Here is a 16,492-nt window from a genome sequence, read left to right as displayed (position 1 = left end):
ATTTGTTGCAGCAACTCGCAAGCGATCTAGTAAATTACTAAAAATGCACCATACAATACACAGCATTTCTAGTAATTTACTAGATCGCTTGTGAATTGCTGCAACAAATTATATAGTCTGATGCAGGTTTAAAAGAAGTGATAAGTTAGGTATAGATCTTAGAGAGAGAGAGAAAAAAAAACAAAAATAAGCATTGAAGAACTGCTCTCTGGTAATAAAGAAAACAAGGAATAAGTTAAATTGCAAACTTCCTAACAAAAGACGAGCGAGCGAGATCTACGTGTGAATTGTTTATCAGCTGATTAGTTACGCGATATTGAGAAGATCAAGTTTCACATCTAAGATTGATGGTGCAATGCTCTGTGCTCGCACACCTATATTATCTCCATAGCAAAACAAAGTCTCAGTAACATCACAATAGTCTATTGTGAGTCTGTTGTGATGTCAACTGGGATTTTTTTTGCCATGGAGGTATCGCTTTTAAATCTTTTTTCTTCCTTCTTCTGAATTATTACACTATGTTCTAATATATGTGTCAATTCTATTTTATCTACATAAACAAATATCGAAATGTAAACGCAAACTATTAGTTTAAAACCTTAAAATAAGAACTGTGAGCGAGATTTTACATATTCACAAAAAGTTCTAAATATTGCTATAGTTTGTCGATTAATCTGCTATGACGATGACGATGAATAGTTCTCAATAAACGTTTCTGTGAAAAGAACTCAATATTTCTGCAGCAGTTTATTGAATCAATTTTTGCCAGGAAGTAATTAATTTATATAACATTGTTTATCATATATAGGATAGTGGTAATTGGCTGTTATTTCATAATATCGTATATAAAATTTGAATTTACAAACAATTGATTTAAATGAAATTTCGTACAATATTTTGTAATTTATTTTTAATGCAAAAGAAATGATACAAAATTGGATTAAATTTGTGCCAATTTTCAAAAAATAAGAAATCAAATAAAATATAATACATATGACATTTACAGTTCATTTACTCATTTACAGTTAGTTTTTATTTTAGTGGAAAATTAATTCTATGGTTTAAATAAGATTATTTCAGAAATAAAAATTGAGGATTTAAAGAAGCAAAATCATTCTTTCTTTTCGTAAGATATTTATTTAATTCAATATCGGATTGCTTAGAGGCTTGCAGAAGGAAACGATCAGCGTCAACAATAAATACACTCGTCAGACAATAGACAATATGTGTTTATTTAATAGTTTCGCTATATAGATATACTTATACGACTTGTCGCACTAACAGATCGCTGCCTACATCGTGACGGCCGAATTTTATTGTGCCTGGCCCTACTAATCGTTATTGTGCTTGAATCTATGATGGGTCGACATCACCTCGTTTGGTTTACATAGATACTTAATCATTTGCATTTCTTCTTCACATCATCGGTTGTCAACTAACGAGAATTATTATTTAACTATTGTAAGACATCGCGTTACACGAAATCGACTCGTGTGTTTATGATAATCCGTTACTACGTGGTCGTCAACAAATTCATCAAATATATTACATTTATAACTCTTTGCATTTTTCATAAAATTAAAAATAGTATTCCTATCGCATGTTCAATTTTTTAAATTTAAACGTGAGTTTATTTATTTAAAAATTGAAATGTTTTATATATATAAATATTTTAATATAAATTTGAAACTTATGTTAAAGTAATTTAAATGTATTATACATTTAAAATATTCTCAATTTTCAGTAAATGCAAAATAAATGTAAAATAATTTGAATATTAAAGTATAATAGAATTATTAAAAAATTTCCTGAGAATTTTCTACTAGCAGACAGACGCGACGATTATGCAGAACAAAAAAAGAACTGTTATTAGCAACATCAATAAATCTTCTACATAACACAATATAATAACTGAACAATTAACGCGCCACAAATCATTATTCTCTCTCTCTCTCTCTCTCTCTCTCTCTCTCTCTCTCTCTCTCTCTCTCTCTCTCTCTCTCCCCCCCTCCTTTCTCTCCTCTCTTTTCCTTTCCACTTCTCTCTCTTCTCCCTACTTCTATGCAGAAAGTGTTCGATTTAATTATCATTATAATCGCCGCATCCGTCGAAGTGTATTTAAAGGTTTATCCATAGAATGTTTTCGAAATAAAGTTTTCTTTCTGATAATCGCATTTCGCCATCGCAGAAACGGATCGTCGCACCGAATATCGTCCTGAATATCGTTTTCGGATTTTGTCCCTTGCAAATTATTAACAACGCAAAAGTGCAAAGTGTGCACATGCCTGCGCGTACTATACATACGTATTGTATTGCCTACATTTATTACAATATTTATGTCATAGTGTCTCGGCTGTCACACGCTATATAATGTACACGCCGGTTTGCACAAGCAGATGCACACAAATGAGCACAAACGAAATCGTTCGCGATATCTACTGTCAGGAATTTACTCCGTCGTCCCCGTCTTTTGTTCTTCCATATTCTATCAATGCATTTTTCCTTTCATTTAGCATAATATCTTATAAAATTGTGTATTATTTATAAAATTATACCTTTAAAGCTAAATTGATACGCATTGAAAAAAATATAAATTTTTGGTAAATATGCATTTTAGGTTATATCTCACCGAATTTGTTGCCATTTAGATATGTTGTAAGGCAGGTTGTTCTGAGTAATTTCCCGTAAAAATTAGGTGGGAGATGTCATTGATTTAGGAGATATAACAAATTAAAGTTTCACAGTTTTAAATTTTCTTTAGGTGTTATAAACTGATATTACGAACAGTGAAGTGAATAATCTGATATTATTTGATTAAAAGAGTCTGTTTACAACTTTCATGTGTGGTCGGGGCACCTACACCCCAAAAAACTTTAACCTAACTTAAATCTAATTCTGATTAGTTAAGTGAAATTAGAATAGGTTAGATTTGGGGAGTACAGGGGGAGGGACCTTAGATGGGCGAAGCCCCTCCCCCGCCTACATATTCCATAAATATTTTTTACCAGAATAAATAAGAGAAGAAATAAGGAAAAATAATGCTCACGATTTAAATCGACAGCTGCTTTACACCATGGATATTTAAAGTGTCCGTGAATAACTTTTCGATCAACAAGAAAATCGAATAACTTATTGCTATCCTCAACAAAGCTTAAAAACTCGTGTAGTCGCATGTTGAAAGCTGTTAACGAACTACGAGAAAAAGGTAAAGTTAACTGTTAACAAAATATCTATGACCATATAGTTATCTTTTAAAAAATGTAAACAAAAACTTTACATACCGTGTATACAAACATGGCGTTTATAAACTTCACTGTTCGTAATATCAGTTTATAACATAGAAGAAGAGCATTAAAATTGCGAAACTTTAATTTGTTATATTTCCTAAACTAATGCCGTCCTCCACTTGACTTTTTGCGAGGAATTATTCAGAACAATCTTCCCTACAATACATCTAAATGGCGACAAAAGCGGTGAGGTGTAACCTAAAATGTATATTTACTAAATTTTTTTGTTAACGTTATTTAAAAATTGTTTATACTATAACTATCGTCCAATACTTTAATAGTACATTCTGAAGATAAAATAAAGTAAAAAATCTTGATACAAAAGTATTGAGGCTACAATAGTTTTTAAATTATAAACGATCAGATTGTCAATGATATCGCGTAGAACTGGCCCGTAACTACACGTACACACGTACCGATCTGTCAACTGTTCTTGATTTTTACAAGTCAGGTGATATTGATTTTTACTGCACAGCTGATTTTCCGCGGACGTGAAATGCATGTGGATTTTTATTACTCCAAATATGCAAGTTGTGACTGTTAAATACTTCTTCACGTAAAACATGACTCGTCATCCGTAAATAAATGTTTATGGATAAAACCAGGATCTCTATTTTTATTTTCTAATATCCATGTTGAACATGATGGGAGATTATATATAAACATTACATATACTTATTTTCTGTATCAGATTAAAACGTTTACAATGAATACAATGTAACGCATCTTTATTGAAAAAAAAAATTCATCTAGAAGAATTGAATTTTGGACATTGTCCATAACTGCCCATTATTGCCCATAAAATTTTATTTACGGACGAGTCATGTTTTACTCGTGAAGGAGTATTTAACAGCCATAACTCCCATATTTGGAGTAATGAAAATCCACGTGCATTTCATGTCCGTGGAAAATCAGCTGTACAGTAAAAATCAATATCACCTGACTTGTAAAAATCAATAACAGTTGACAGATCGGTACGCATGTACGTATAATTACAGGTATGAGCGCGTCAGTTCTACGCGATATTATTGGTAATCTTTGATCGTTTATAACTTAAAAACTATTGTAGCCTTGATATTTTTGTATAAAGATTTTTTATTCTATTTTATCTCCAGATTATATTATTAAAGGGCGGTAGTTATGAGACACCCTGTATTGAATAAAATTATGATATTTAATAAAATTATCACACTTACACACATTTCCAGAAAATACGTGATAAATGACATATTGCATTATCAAGAGAGATTTAATATGCAATATATGCGAGGACGACGGTGTAATTCCATGATTTCGAAGCGGTGTATCAAGCAGTTTCAGACAGACGGAGAACGCGCACAAATATTTCATTTCATTTGTCTGTATATGTTTTCTTCTTTTTTTTGTTTTTTTTTTTTACTTTTTACGACAAACGTGACTCATTATATAATGGCACAGAGCATGGCAGTTGCAACAATGTACTTCAATAAACTGTTACTTTAAAATTAGCTTATCTCTTAACTTACTTCAGTAAATCTTATTCTAGCTTCGTCGCACTCTTTATTACAATCCGCCGCATTTCTTCCCTCTTTCGTTCTCTCTCGCATTTATAATCGTTCAGCTTCTGCCCGGAGTTGGAAATCGCCAAAACACGAGGAAAAAAATCATAAAAAATGAATGTGACAGTAGTTTTGGCGATTTCAGACGGGATAAACGCAACACTCGCTCGAGGTATACGTAACGCTTAATTAAGTGTCGCAAGGACTAGGCGAAATAGGACTTTTCTTGTATTCCTGCTCTTTTTCTCCTTTTCATATACATACATTATCTCTCTCCGGTAGATTCACTCTCATTCATTCTTTCGATTCATACTTTTGCTGTCACATTTTATTACCGTTCGCTTAGGTATATACACGCGATTAAAGTTGTATTGCGTCGATTTTTCGAGATTATTAACGATTTAAACGCTTTACACAATAAAGTAATTGAAGCGTTTTTTCCTTTCTTTCTCTCTTTCTGTCTTGCGTGCGCTTTTTTTGTTAAATTTGTTATTAATTGTTTACTTAGCGATTAAACACGTAGAAATTGGGGAATAGAAAAAGAGCAGATTGGAATCACGTCATACCATCATGTCGGTCATCATCGGATGCATAGGTTGACTGATGTATTCCTTTCAGTGATATTTTATTTGCAATTCAGACTGTAGTTAGCGCAATAAAAAATTGCAGATAATGAAGATAAGAAGCGTTAGTGTCTGTTTTATATATAATTTTTAATAGAATTAACCTATTTCGACGATCATCTTTTATCTTGATTTTTTTGGAGAATCTTAATTTTTTTTAAATTGCAAAAAAGTCGAAAATTGTTAAAAAAGTCTTAATCTTTTTTTTTTATCTCAAAGCAGCATCCGATAAAGATTGTGTTAACAGTGGTATGACTTTTCTCTTATAATATTCACATAAAAACTGTACTTTTTTTATGTTTTTTTTTATCGTGGATGCTTAACAATTACGAGTCAAAAAATAATATCAAGACCGCTTCTCTTTCATTCACTTCATTCGACCTCTCGCTCTCGTCTCACTCAGCAGTCTCGCCTTAGGATCACTTTGAGTATATAAACGGTGAGGTCCGAGGGGAGGATTTCGATAATAATCGACGATCCGTCAGTGAATGATCACAAGACGAAAAATCTGTTGTGATTAGCACGAATAAACTTTGCATCATCTCAAGTGATATTTTCTGAAAAATGACCTTAGGCATAAGGAGGCATCTAAAAATTAAGTATCAATCATTTAATTATACTTCATAACATAATAATTCTGAACAGATCACGATTTATTTACAGATACAATTTGTTGACGAAAATGATCGACTTTAAATAATGTGATGTTTACAAACTGTAGACAAGAGTTAAGTAACGATAATTGTTGCTAAGTGAAATTGGGCCTAAAGTTTAACAAGTGATTATTACTCTATTGTTTATTACATTGTAACAATTCTTAGGCGCGATCTGTTGCGAAATTTAATCGCATCCTCCACCTCGTTCGTTCTCTCACCCGAGAGCTCTCTACACTCTTTTGACGCGGATGACAAAAATTCTACGACATCGATTGTATCGAAAGAATCTCGTGGAGTTATGATGATATATATATACGTTGCTATTATATTATATTACGTTAGTAGAATCTAATATGTCAACAAGAAATTCGAATTGATACTTTGTGTTTGTTGCGTTCACACATACAGTCATACATTTCTCACGTACTTCGCAAAATAAAAGTCACTGTGAATGTTATCAAGCAGAATAATATATATTAAAGGATTAATGTCAAACAACTTAATTTTAGTACTTAATTGGAATCAACAGATGTAAATATTAATATTATTATTAATTAATATTAAATAAAATATGAAAAAATATATCAACAATACTTGTATCTAAAGTTATTGCATTTTGTCAATAATTGAAAATTCCGCATTAAAAAAATAATCTTATTAATTTTTGCAAGCTAGAAATTGATGTATCGGATACATAAAACATTCATGCATCAACATTTGTTCTATGTTAACAATATTGTGTCATTTAACGATAATATTATTTTTTCTGCTTAGCTATATATGATGTAACACGATGATATAGGCTTGATATGACAGTGGCACGTTAACTAATTGTTTCCTTTTATTTCCCTCTTATCTTTTCTTCCTCTTTATCTCACCTTCGATCTCTTGACTTGACATTAACGTGAAAGAAATATTTAATGATCACGCTAAACCTTCCGTTTAAAGTGAGCAATTATCCTTGCAAATTAAATAAAAAATTACAATATGTAAAATATTGGAAGTTGCAAAAATGAAGTAGCTATAGCTATTATTCTTATTAAAATTAAAATATTTTTTACTTGTTACAACTTGTTATGTCGCTAATTAAATATCTCACTTTTTAAAATCTTTATAAAAATATAAAAATAAAAGGACACAATTGTATTCTCACACATTTCAAATAAATAATAGATGGTCCAGACAATCATTAGATTGTCCATATTTGATTGTATTGTGGAATATTAAAATTTAACATAAATATAATTCTTGCTTTTACTTTGTTTCACTCATCGCTCTGATAATATTAAATCCAGATTTGTTTATCTGCACGAGTATCTACATTGGAGATTGGAGGTCAGAAGTAAAAGAGGAAGCTGCTCCAATTACGGCGACATGTTTACTTGTATTTACTACTCGGACAAGAATGATTGCAGTTAAGTAGCGCGTATATATTGATGTTACATTGCCCTCTTAACGCGTATAATTATTTTTAAAATAAAAGTATTATTAAATAAAATTAACTATTATTAAATTAAAACAAACATAAAGATTAAATTTTTTTAAACAAATTAAATATTACGAATAATAAACGAAGATAAAAATAGAAAAATGATAAATGTTTTCATGATTATTGATTCAAAAGATATTGTTTAAATAAGAGGATAATGCTTTTGTCCGGTTTTTTAAGTGCATTTTACGATACTCTGTCCAACAAACACCTATCCATGCGTAATACGCACTTTGATTCCAGCTTATAATTGCCTTAACGTTTAAATATATATTAGAGTTGAATTAATAAGTCTTTTGGATCTAAAGTGATTCGCAGACGTTTTCGTCGAGATGCAAAGAGGCGCCGGAGTTAAACGAATGAACGGGAATGGGGTAACCAGCAACAAGAGAAGTGCTGTCATACCCGTGTAATTTACAAAGGGGATATCCTCAAATATTAACGATAAAATTTTACACATTTTCAACATTTCGCAATTAATTCACCGCAATGGCAGACGCGACAATATCGACGAACGAGATCGAATGATTGAAAAACGTGTCATTCGTGAATATCCTATCTCTCTCCGTTTGTTGTTTTCTTTTTTTTGTAATATCTCGTTATATTTCGCGCAAGAAACTTTTCAAAAATGCCGCAACGCGTTCACTATCGTACTCGTGTCTATACTGCATAACGCGTTGCAGCACTTTAGAGATTGCTCGCCAATTTTTTCTCTGATGATATTTCTAGTTCTTTAAAATTAAATATCTCGTGTCAATTTTTGATGGTAACCAACAGTTATTCGCATGAGTTGAAAAAAAGAGAACTTAATAAAATATCGCATCGTACACGTTTAAGTTTGCATATAATGAATTATATTTTTATTAAAACTCTTATTGTAAATCTACGATGTATTGTGACTTAATGCAACGACAGTCTTATTCACCGTAAATTTTTGAAGTCGTACCAATGACTTTTTTAAATCCGAAAAATTGTCACCTGCGATACTTTATTACGATCTGTTGTTTCCTCGCACGATGTACACACTTATAGTGATAATGCACTCTCGCGTGTCCAAATAGAAGTATCAAGTAATTTCACAACAGATATAGCGAGATATCTACGTATGTACATATAACACGAGACTCCTATGCTACAGTGTCGTATCCTGGAAGCGGATATAGATATTTAAGTGAATGTCCAAGGAATTCGTTCGACGACGACCGGGACAGTTGCACAGGTGGAAGAAACAGTGTATTATTTATACAAGAGATTTTTTTAGTGCCTTGGCTACATTCTCTTAGTTTCTCATGATCTCTTGCGGAATGCACCCTGAAGAAGAATGCCCTTTTGACAGCGTGCAATTTCACGCTATGGCACGTACAATGGCATGTCATTTTGCGTTATTTCTTTCTTTAGCGACTATATAGCATGCAATATTCTACATATATCCAAAAATATTTCTTCAGAATGCATATGTGTACGCCGTCCTGCTGCGTCTATTTCTTTAAATTTGAGACACACTACACTTTGATTCTTTTATCTATTTCGTCAATTATATCGATTTTCGAGTATTCTGTGCTGATATATAACGATACCCGAAGAAAACTTTTGCAATAATAAGTTTGATTACGCAATATAGAAATAATTATTATATCATATGTCTTGCAAATTTTAGATTTAAATTTTAGATAACACCAGTAAACTCGCGGTATCAAATAAATCTCTAAGCGCTTTCATGTGAAATAGATTTGACGTACTTGTTCGTATAGAATTCTTTTACGCGTTAGCGTGTGTATATATTTCCATATTTAATTATTAAATCGAAATTTAATTTATTAATATTTTATCTGGCAATTAAATTTTTAAAATTCAAATAAATAATAATAATAATAATATATATATATATATATATATATATATATATATATATATAATATATAGAGTTAAGAAAAGCACTATAATAATCAACAATTGTAAAATAAATTGTTACTGTTGTAATCTATCATTTTTTCTGCGTAAATTTTTTCTGATTAATCTTTAAAATATCAGCTTTAACACACATTAGTATTCATTATTGTTGTCGGCGTTTCAATATATCTAATATGCCTTTGTGTTTCACTTCTTCATAAAGAGCACATCTCTCAGAATATACGACAGAGTCGCAGCATATTGTTTGCGACAAATTATTTTATAATGTTTTATGTATCTTAAAAATCTTTCTTTTGTCGTTCATTTATTTTATATTTTTAACTAGAACTAATAATCTCTTCGCTACACAACGATGTTTTTTGGACCCGTGTAATAAGCAATTCATAAAGGGAAGAAGCGCTATATTTTACTTGTTTCCCTCTTATTTCATTAATTTTTTCATTTTGCGCAAGGAAATAAGAAAAATTAAACTATAACTTTTTAAACAAATGGATGAAAATAAAAAAAAGCAGAAAATAATTTCATAATAATAATAAAGCTATTCTCTAATTTTAATAATTATAAATTCAGCATAAAATGTAAATTTCTTTATTAATTTTTATTTTAATTATCTTATTTTTTTTTGTTTCTAGGAAAAGGATGGCAGGAAATGTATAATTTAATTCAAATTTAATTTTATTTCTTAAGAAATATTGATGTACGTAAACTCATTACTATTCAAGCAAATCAGAATGATCATTGATGATGCAAACCAAACTTTTATTTATAAGTATTTAAATATTTTTTAATAAATTTTTATAAAACATTAAAATTCAAAAAATAAAAAATTGTTAGTTCTGAGAATTTTTTATTATTTCAATCATCTGTTAGTCTAACTTTTCTTTCTTTGCAGCGCTAATTGAACTACACATATACTTAGGATTAAATATGTCGAAGAAATAAACGTAAGAAACGCACTTCTAATAAATCGTCAATTTTAAAATAATATTGTATATGTATATTGCGCTGCAAAGAATTATATAATAAACAACAAGTCAGCGCACAAATACGCATATCAATGTATTATTGCAACGATAACAAATTATGATACCACAACGATCTAAATATCGCTGAAGTTGTCGAAGGGAGAAGAAGATAAATGGTCACAACAAATATTCTGGATTATTCATCCAAAACCATCTTATGAATCCATCATGTTTTGTTTCAGCCACCACAAACTATCGGATCCTATTTACTTGATAAGCTATCAGTTACCAGCACCTTGAAGAATTAGCTTTTGGTTGAAAATCTTGTTAGCTCTTTCATGCTGGACGTATCAGGTGGATAATGAGATATATTGTTAATAGAGAATAATGACGAAGATGATGATGACGATGAATATAGATATATGATGCGTAATTGTTGTTGTGTTGTAATTTTGCTGTGGTTGGTTCGTTTTGTTGTTTTCTTTTTCGCTACATTTCTAAAGATGCTCTACAAACTGCCTCTACATTCGCGGATGTATATGCGTACACCATTGAGATAACGAAGGGACCGATACTTTGAAATACCGTGAGAGGTCTCGAGTACTTATCCGATATCCTGCTGATATTCTGTAATTGATCTGCTTTGCTTCTCAAATCAGACACCATCGACGACTTTATTCTGCAAAATGTTGTGATTTTCTATTTTAGATCTACTTAATAAATACTTAATAAATACCGGTTTTGTTTTAGCAACGACTAACGCTGTCGCCACTTTCAATGTGTAAGTTTTTATTTTTACAGTTTAAATTGTCAGAAAAAATATAATAATTTTATGAAAATAACAATTAATATTATAAAATGTACGTTATATTTTTTTAAATTAAAAGTTATTGGTTTTGCACATGATTTTTTTTAACTTTTTAATACTTTAAATAAATTTCAACAAAAGACAAAAAGTCCTATTTTTTATTTATCTATTTAAATGTTTTTACAACGTTCTGATTAAAAGAAAAATGATTTGCAACTTACAAATGCTCTTAATTCGTAGCAGCTGATATTGGTAAACTGTCGTCATCCACAATATGTCGTCTTGATTTTGATAAGATGATCGTCAAAGAAATTATTGTTGTCACTGCTGTCGTCATTATCATTGAATATTTTAAGTCTTCTATTCATAATCAATTTTATAACTAATTGCATTATTGTTCCTCCAAAATCCAATTTGATGCTTTTTGCATTCTGTGAAAAATATAAAAAATATCAGTATCAGCGATTCAATTATTATACAATATCATGAGAAATTCGTTAAAGTTTCTAATTACCTCCTCTTATACAAACAATATCTTCTCATTACTTTTTAATCTCTCCGTTTGTTCTGCTTCCATTGAAGTTTTGCTATACGTATGATTCAACAGAACTAGAGGAGTATCCTTTTCAATATGAGTTTTTAAAGATTCGTTCCTACACACACGCACATTATTAGAATAAATTATTAAAATAATATTATAATTATTTAATATAAAATACATTATCCTGATCAAGCTGTTTATTTAATATCTTGTTATAGACTTACAATGATAATAAATTATCAATAATAAATGAATAAATCAATTTAAAGAACGTACTTTGTCTGTTGTTGTTTTTCCAATTCAACGATCTCTTCCTGATTCGAATGGAAAAGCTCTTCTTCAGTTTTCAATATTTTATCAATGAGCGGCTGACATGTGATGCATTTTGTAGTCAAAGTATGCATAAGTGTAATCTTATCTTCAAACTCAGCGATCTGATAAAAGAACAGAGAATTTCTTTGAAAAATATTATTTTACATCATTGTATCGTTCTTCAAGTAATTAAATAAATAAAAATCGAAAATTATAATTTTGATATTCTGATATAAAAAAGTATATTCTGATATAAAAATAGATATTATATAAAATAATTTAATATCTTTTAATAGAAAATAATTTTTCAATACAAATTAAATGCATGTTTGAAACAAATTTAACATTGCAAAAGTAGTGGTAAATATACATTTTAGATCACACCTCACCAATTTTGTCGCCATTTAGATATGTTGTAGGGGAGGTTGTTCTGAGTAATTTCCCGTAAAAATCAAGTGGGGAACAGCATTAGGGATTTAAGAGACATAACAAATTAAAGTTTTGCAATTTTAATGCTCTTCTAGTGTTATAAACTGATATTATGAACAGTGAAGTTTCTATACGCCGTGTTTGTATACAAACACGATATGTAAAGTTTTTGTTTACATTTTTTAAAGGATAATTAGTTGGTTACAATAAAAGGAATATTAGTTGATACATAGATATTTTGTCAACAGTCGGCTTTACTTATTTCTCGCAGTTCATTAAGAGCTTTCAACATGCAACTACACGAATTTCTAAGTCTTGTTGAAGATAACAATAAGTTATTAGATTTTCTCGTTGATCGAAAAGTTATTCACGGTCCATGTTAAACGATTCACGGTGTGAAACAACTGTTGATTAAAATCGTGAGCGTATGTTTTTTATGTGTCACGTTGTGAAGTATGAACAACGCGGACACAAAAGATGACGAAAAATGTGGCGGAGCCCCTCCCCCTGCACCCCTCCCTTCCCTACAAAAATCTAACCTAACCTAATCCAAACCTAATTTCAATTAACTAATCAGAATTAGGTTTTTTGTTGTGACGAGAATTATCTAAAGGAATGAAATATGTTAAAGCAACAGCAAGAGCTGATCACTAGTTACAAGATAGTTAAGAATTCTAGATGCTAAAAAACCTTACTAAAGGAGCTAAGTTGAAAGCACTCCAAAAGTAATAAAAAAAAAAAAGAATTAGGTTTGAGTTAGGTTAGAGTTTGTTGGGATGGAGGTACTTTGCCCACGCGTAAAAGTTGTAAACAGATTCTTTTAATCAAATAATAACAGATTATTTATTTCATTGTTCGTAATATCAGTTTATATAATATCTAAAGAAGCATTAAAATTGTGAAACTTTAATTTGTTATATCTCCTAAACCAATGCCGTCCTCTACTTGATTTTTGTAGGGAATTACTCAGAACAAACTCTCTTATAACATATCTAAATGGCGACAAAATCGGCGAGGTGACCTAAAATGCATATTTATCAAAGTGATAATTATTTATAATTACACAGTCAAATTGTAAAAGTTTTTTACTTACTTTTTGATTGGCCTCTTTCCTGAGCTTTTTCTCATATGTGAATTTTTTTTCGATCTCATTCGTGACTGCGATGTTTTGATAAAGCGCCATGTCCAACTCTTTTATCTTGCGCTTCTTGTCCGCGAGATCTTCCTTCAATTGAAATTCTATTTTCTCCTTTTCCTTTAAGGTGGCGGTTAGTTCCTTCATCGCAACGTTGATTCTCTCGACGAATAAAATTTCCAGAGAGTCGACCTTTATCTCCAGTTCCTCCACTCTCTTGTTTCTTATTCTGATCTTCTCCTTCAATGCATTAACGTTCTCCGATGCGTCTAATTTTTGCATCAACTCGGTTATCTCTTTCTCCATTTTCAGAATCTTGTTCTGCTGCTCGACGACCTGTTGCTCGTATTCCTGGATCATATTGTTCTTTTCCGAAATGTCGTGTCCCATCTCCTTTATCTTTCGCTCCTTCTCACGCAGTTCTATTTCTAGGATCTTGTTTTGTTGCTCGCACTGTTGGATTCCAAAGTCCTCTTTTGAAGTATTGTCCATTAATTCTATTTTTTCTTCTTTTTTTTGTATTTCCCAAGTTACTCTGTCGTCGGACAGGCTATTTTTCTTTAACGTATCACTGACTAAATGTAATAAAACAATAACGCAATTACAAATTAGAAAATGTTTTATGGTCACAGATTTAAAAAAAAATTCAATAAAAAAAATAATGTATGAATTTTATAATAAATTTTATACGACGTGTATTAAACTGATTCTAGTATTGACTGCACATAGACTGAATGTGTTCGCGGTATGCGGTAAATTATTTTGGTAACAGTTTTCATAATAACACAAATATATATATGTGACCTACCAATGTTAACTGTTTAATGTTTATATACGTTGTTTCAATTATCACAGATTCAATAATATACAATTCTATTCTATTTTATTACAAATAATTTTTAAGATATGTTTCTTATTATAAATAAATATTGTATATGTCTCGGTAAATATATTGTGTAATTAAAAATCCTTAAGAAAAAACCTAGAAAAACAATATTCAATTTTTAAAATTAACGCAGATATTTCAGCAAATTTATTAATCGTAATATTTTAGATAAAAATTATTACTTAATTTTTTGTTTTTCTTTTTACTGTTTTCTTATTTTATTTCAATTTTTGCAATCAATAGGATGTAGAAAAAATATAGCAATTTCAGTAAATCTTTTACTTACCTGTTTGATTTTTTTCGAATTTTAATAATTTCTTGCCCAAGTCAACGATCTGATTTTCCAGTTGATTAATTCTGCACTCTCGATCCTGCAGCGTCCGCTTAAGACTGTCCACGTTGTGCTCTTTGACGTAGTTCTCCAGATTCGTCACCATTTCTTCCAGTTCTATGATTCTTGCTTTATCAATCCCCACATTTAGGAGATTATTCTTCTGAATCCACTTCTCCAGCATCACAATACGTTCTTTGTCAAACGACATTTGGTGATGCAGATCGCGTATCTCCTTCACGCTATCCTTGAGAAAGCCTTCGAGCTCCTCTACAGCATCCTCCAATTCTTTTGTTCGTTTGGATTTTCTCTCGATCTTCTTCTCGAGATCGTGCAGCCTTTGCGTGTCCACGTTTTCCCGCAGAAAATTTTCCAGCAATGCCATTTCCTGCTTCAGCTCGGCAATGCGCTGATTCTTCGCCTCGATCTCCTGCGTCCAGGACTCCTCCGCTTCTCCGCTCATTTTCTCATCGTTATCCTTTTCGCGAGATTCTATCATCTTTTCCGCATGATTCTTAGAAAATTCTTTTGAATCCGTTATTTGTTCAAGGGTTTGCCGATTCTTGTATGCTCTCGTCTTAATATCCTTGTTCATTCTATTATGCTTCGTGTCATCCTTTAGGGCCTCATAATATATCAATTGCCGTTCCAGCTGGACAATGCGTTGATTCTTCGCCTCTACTTCCTCCTTCCAGGATTCATTGTTGTTCGCATCACTCAACAAATCTTTGCACTTGTCGTGCTCCGTTTGAAGGCTTTTCATCTTCTTTTCTAACTCGAATATGATATGATTCTTCGCCTCCAGTGCTTCTCGCCAAGGAGATTCGTCCTTGTTATCCTGGGACTAGTGTGCGGTATGCATACCGAAGCGACATTCATTGATAAAGTGGCAAAATGTATAGGATTGCAAAAGCAAAGGCGGAAGCACACAGAAGAGAACAAAGGAAGATGAAAATATGTATATTTTTTGATTTAACGTGTATACGTGTATGTATATGCATCGATTGCTATGAAGTCCGCAAGAATGTGCATCTTCGAGTGGTTGCGGGACGAATCACGATAATCCTCGATCCTCTGTTAATTCGTTTATCGACATTTAAATGATCGTTAGTTATATATTTATCATCTTTCTTCGTGTGTTTCGTTGGCAACTTCTTTTTCTTCGCGTCTGCCGTTCGCCGTCTGATTCTCTTCCTCTTTCTGTCTCTTTCTCTCTTGATTTAAACTCGTATTTATATATTTATATTTACGTGTGTGCATACATATATACATCTACATACGTATATCTCCCGCGGCCGTGTAAGTAATAGTATGTATATTCAGGTGTCCGTATTTTTTTGTGTGTTACGCATGTATGCAGGTTGTATTTATATATATATTTATATACTTCGATCTCTTCTTGGTAATAATAATTAATTAACGTTATTGTTGCCGTTATCGTCTTTTCTCGCGTCATTATTTAATATTTATATATATTTATAATTTATATCTTCTGTATACATATATATATATATATATATATATATATATATATATATATATTTATATTTATATATATATATATTTATATTTATCTTCAAT

The 16,492-nt window shown here is 31.0% G+C and overlaps 1 protein-coding gene across 1 annotated transcript; it reads right to left on the bottom strand.

Annotated features, from left to right (window-relative positions):
• Positions 1-1,211: 1,211 nt before the first annotated feature.
• Positions 1,212-16,355, bottom strand: LOC105674096 (golgin subfamily A member 6-like protein 25). The gene is made up of 6 exons (XM_012370219.2): positions 14,867-16,355; positions 13,653-14,269; positions 12,095-12,252; positions 11,792-11,930; positions 11,499-11,708; positions 1,212-11,148 (listed from the first exon to the last, which is right to left on the bottom strand). Exons 1-4 carry the CDS (start codon positions 15,672-15,674, stop codon positions 11,798-11,800), a joined length of 1,716 nt encoding a protein of 571 aa, XP_012225642.1. The 5' UTR covers positions 15,675-16,355; the 3' UTR covers positions 1,212-11,148; positions 11,499-11,708; positions 11,792-11,797.
• Between the last annotated feature and the right edge of the window lie 137 nt (positions 16,356-16,492).

The sequence above is a fragment of the Linepithema humile genome, chromosome 1 (genome assembly GCF_040581485.1).
Source record: "Linepithema humile isolate Giens D197 chromosome 1, Lhum_UNIL_v1.0, whole genome shotgun sequence".
Taxonomy (NCBI): Eukaryota; Metazoa; Arthropoda; class Insecta; order Hymenoptera; family Formicidae; genus Linepithema; species Linepithema humile.
The sequence above is the reverse complement of the archived record's forward strand: the minus strand, read 5'-3'. Positions and strand labels throughout refer to the sequence as shown.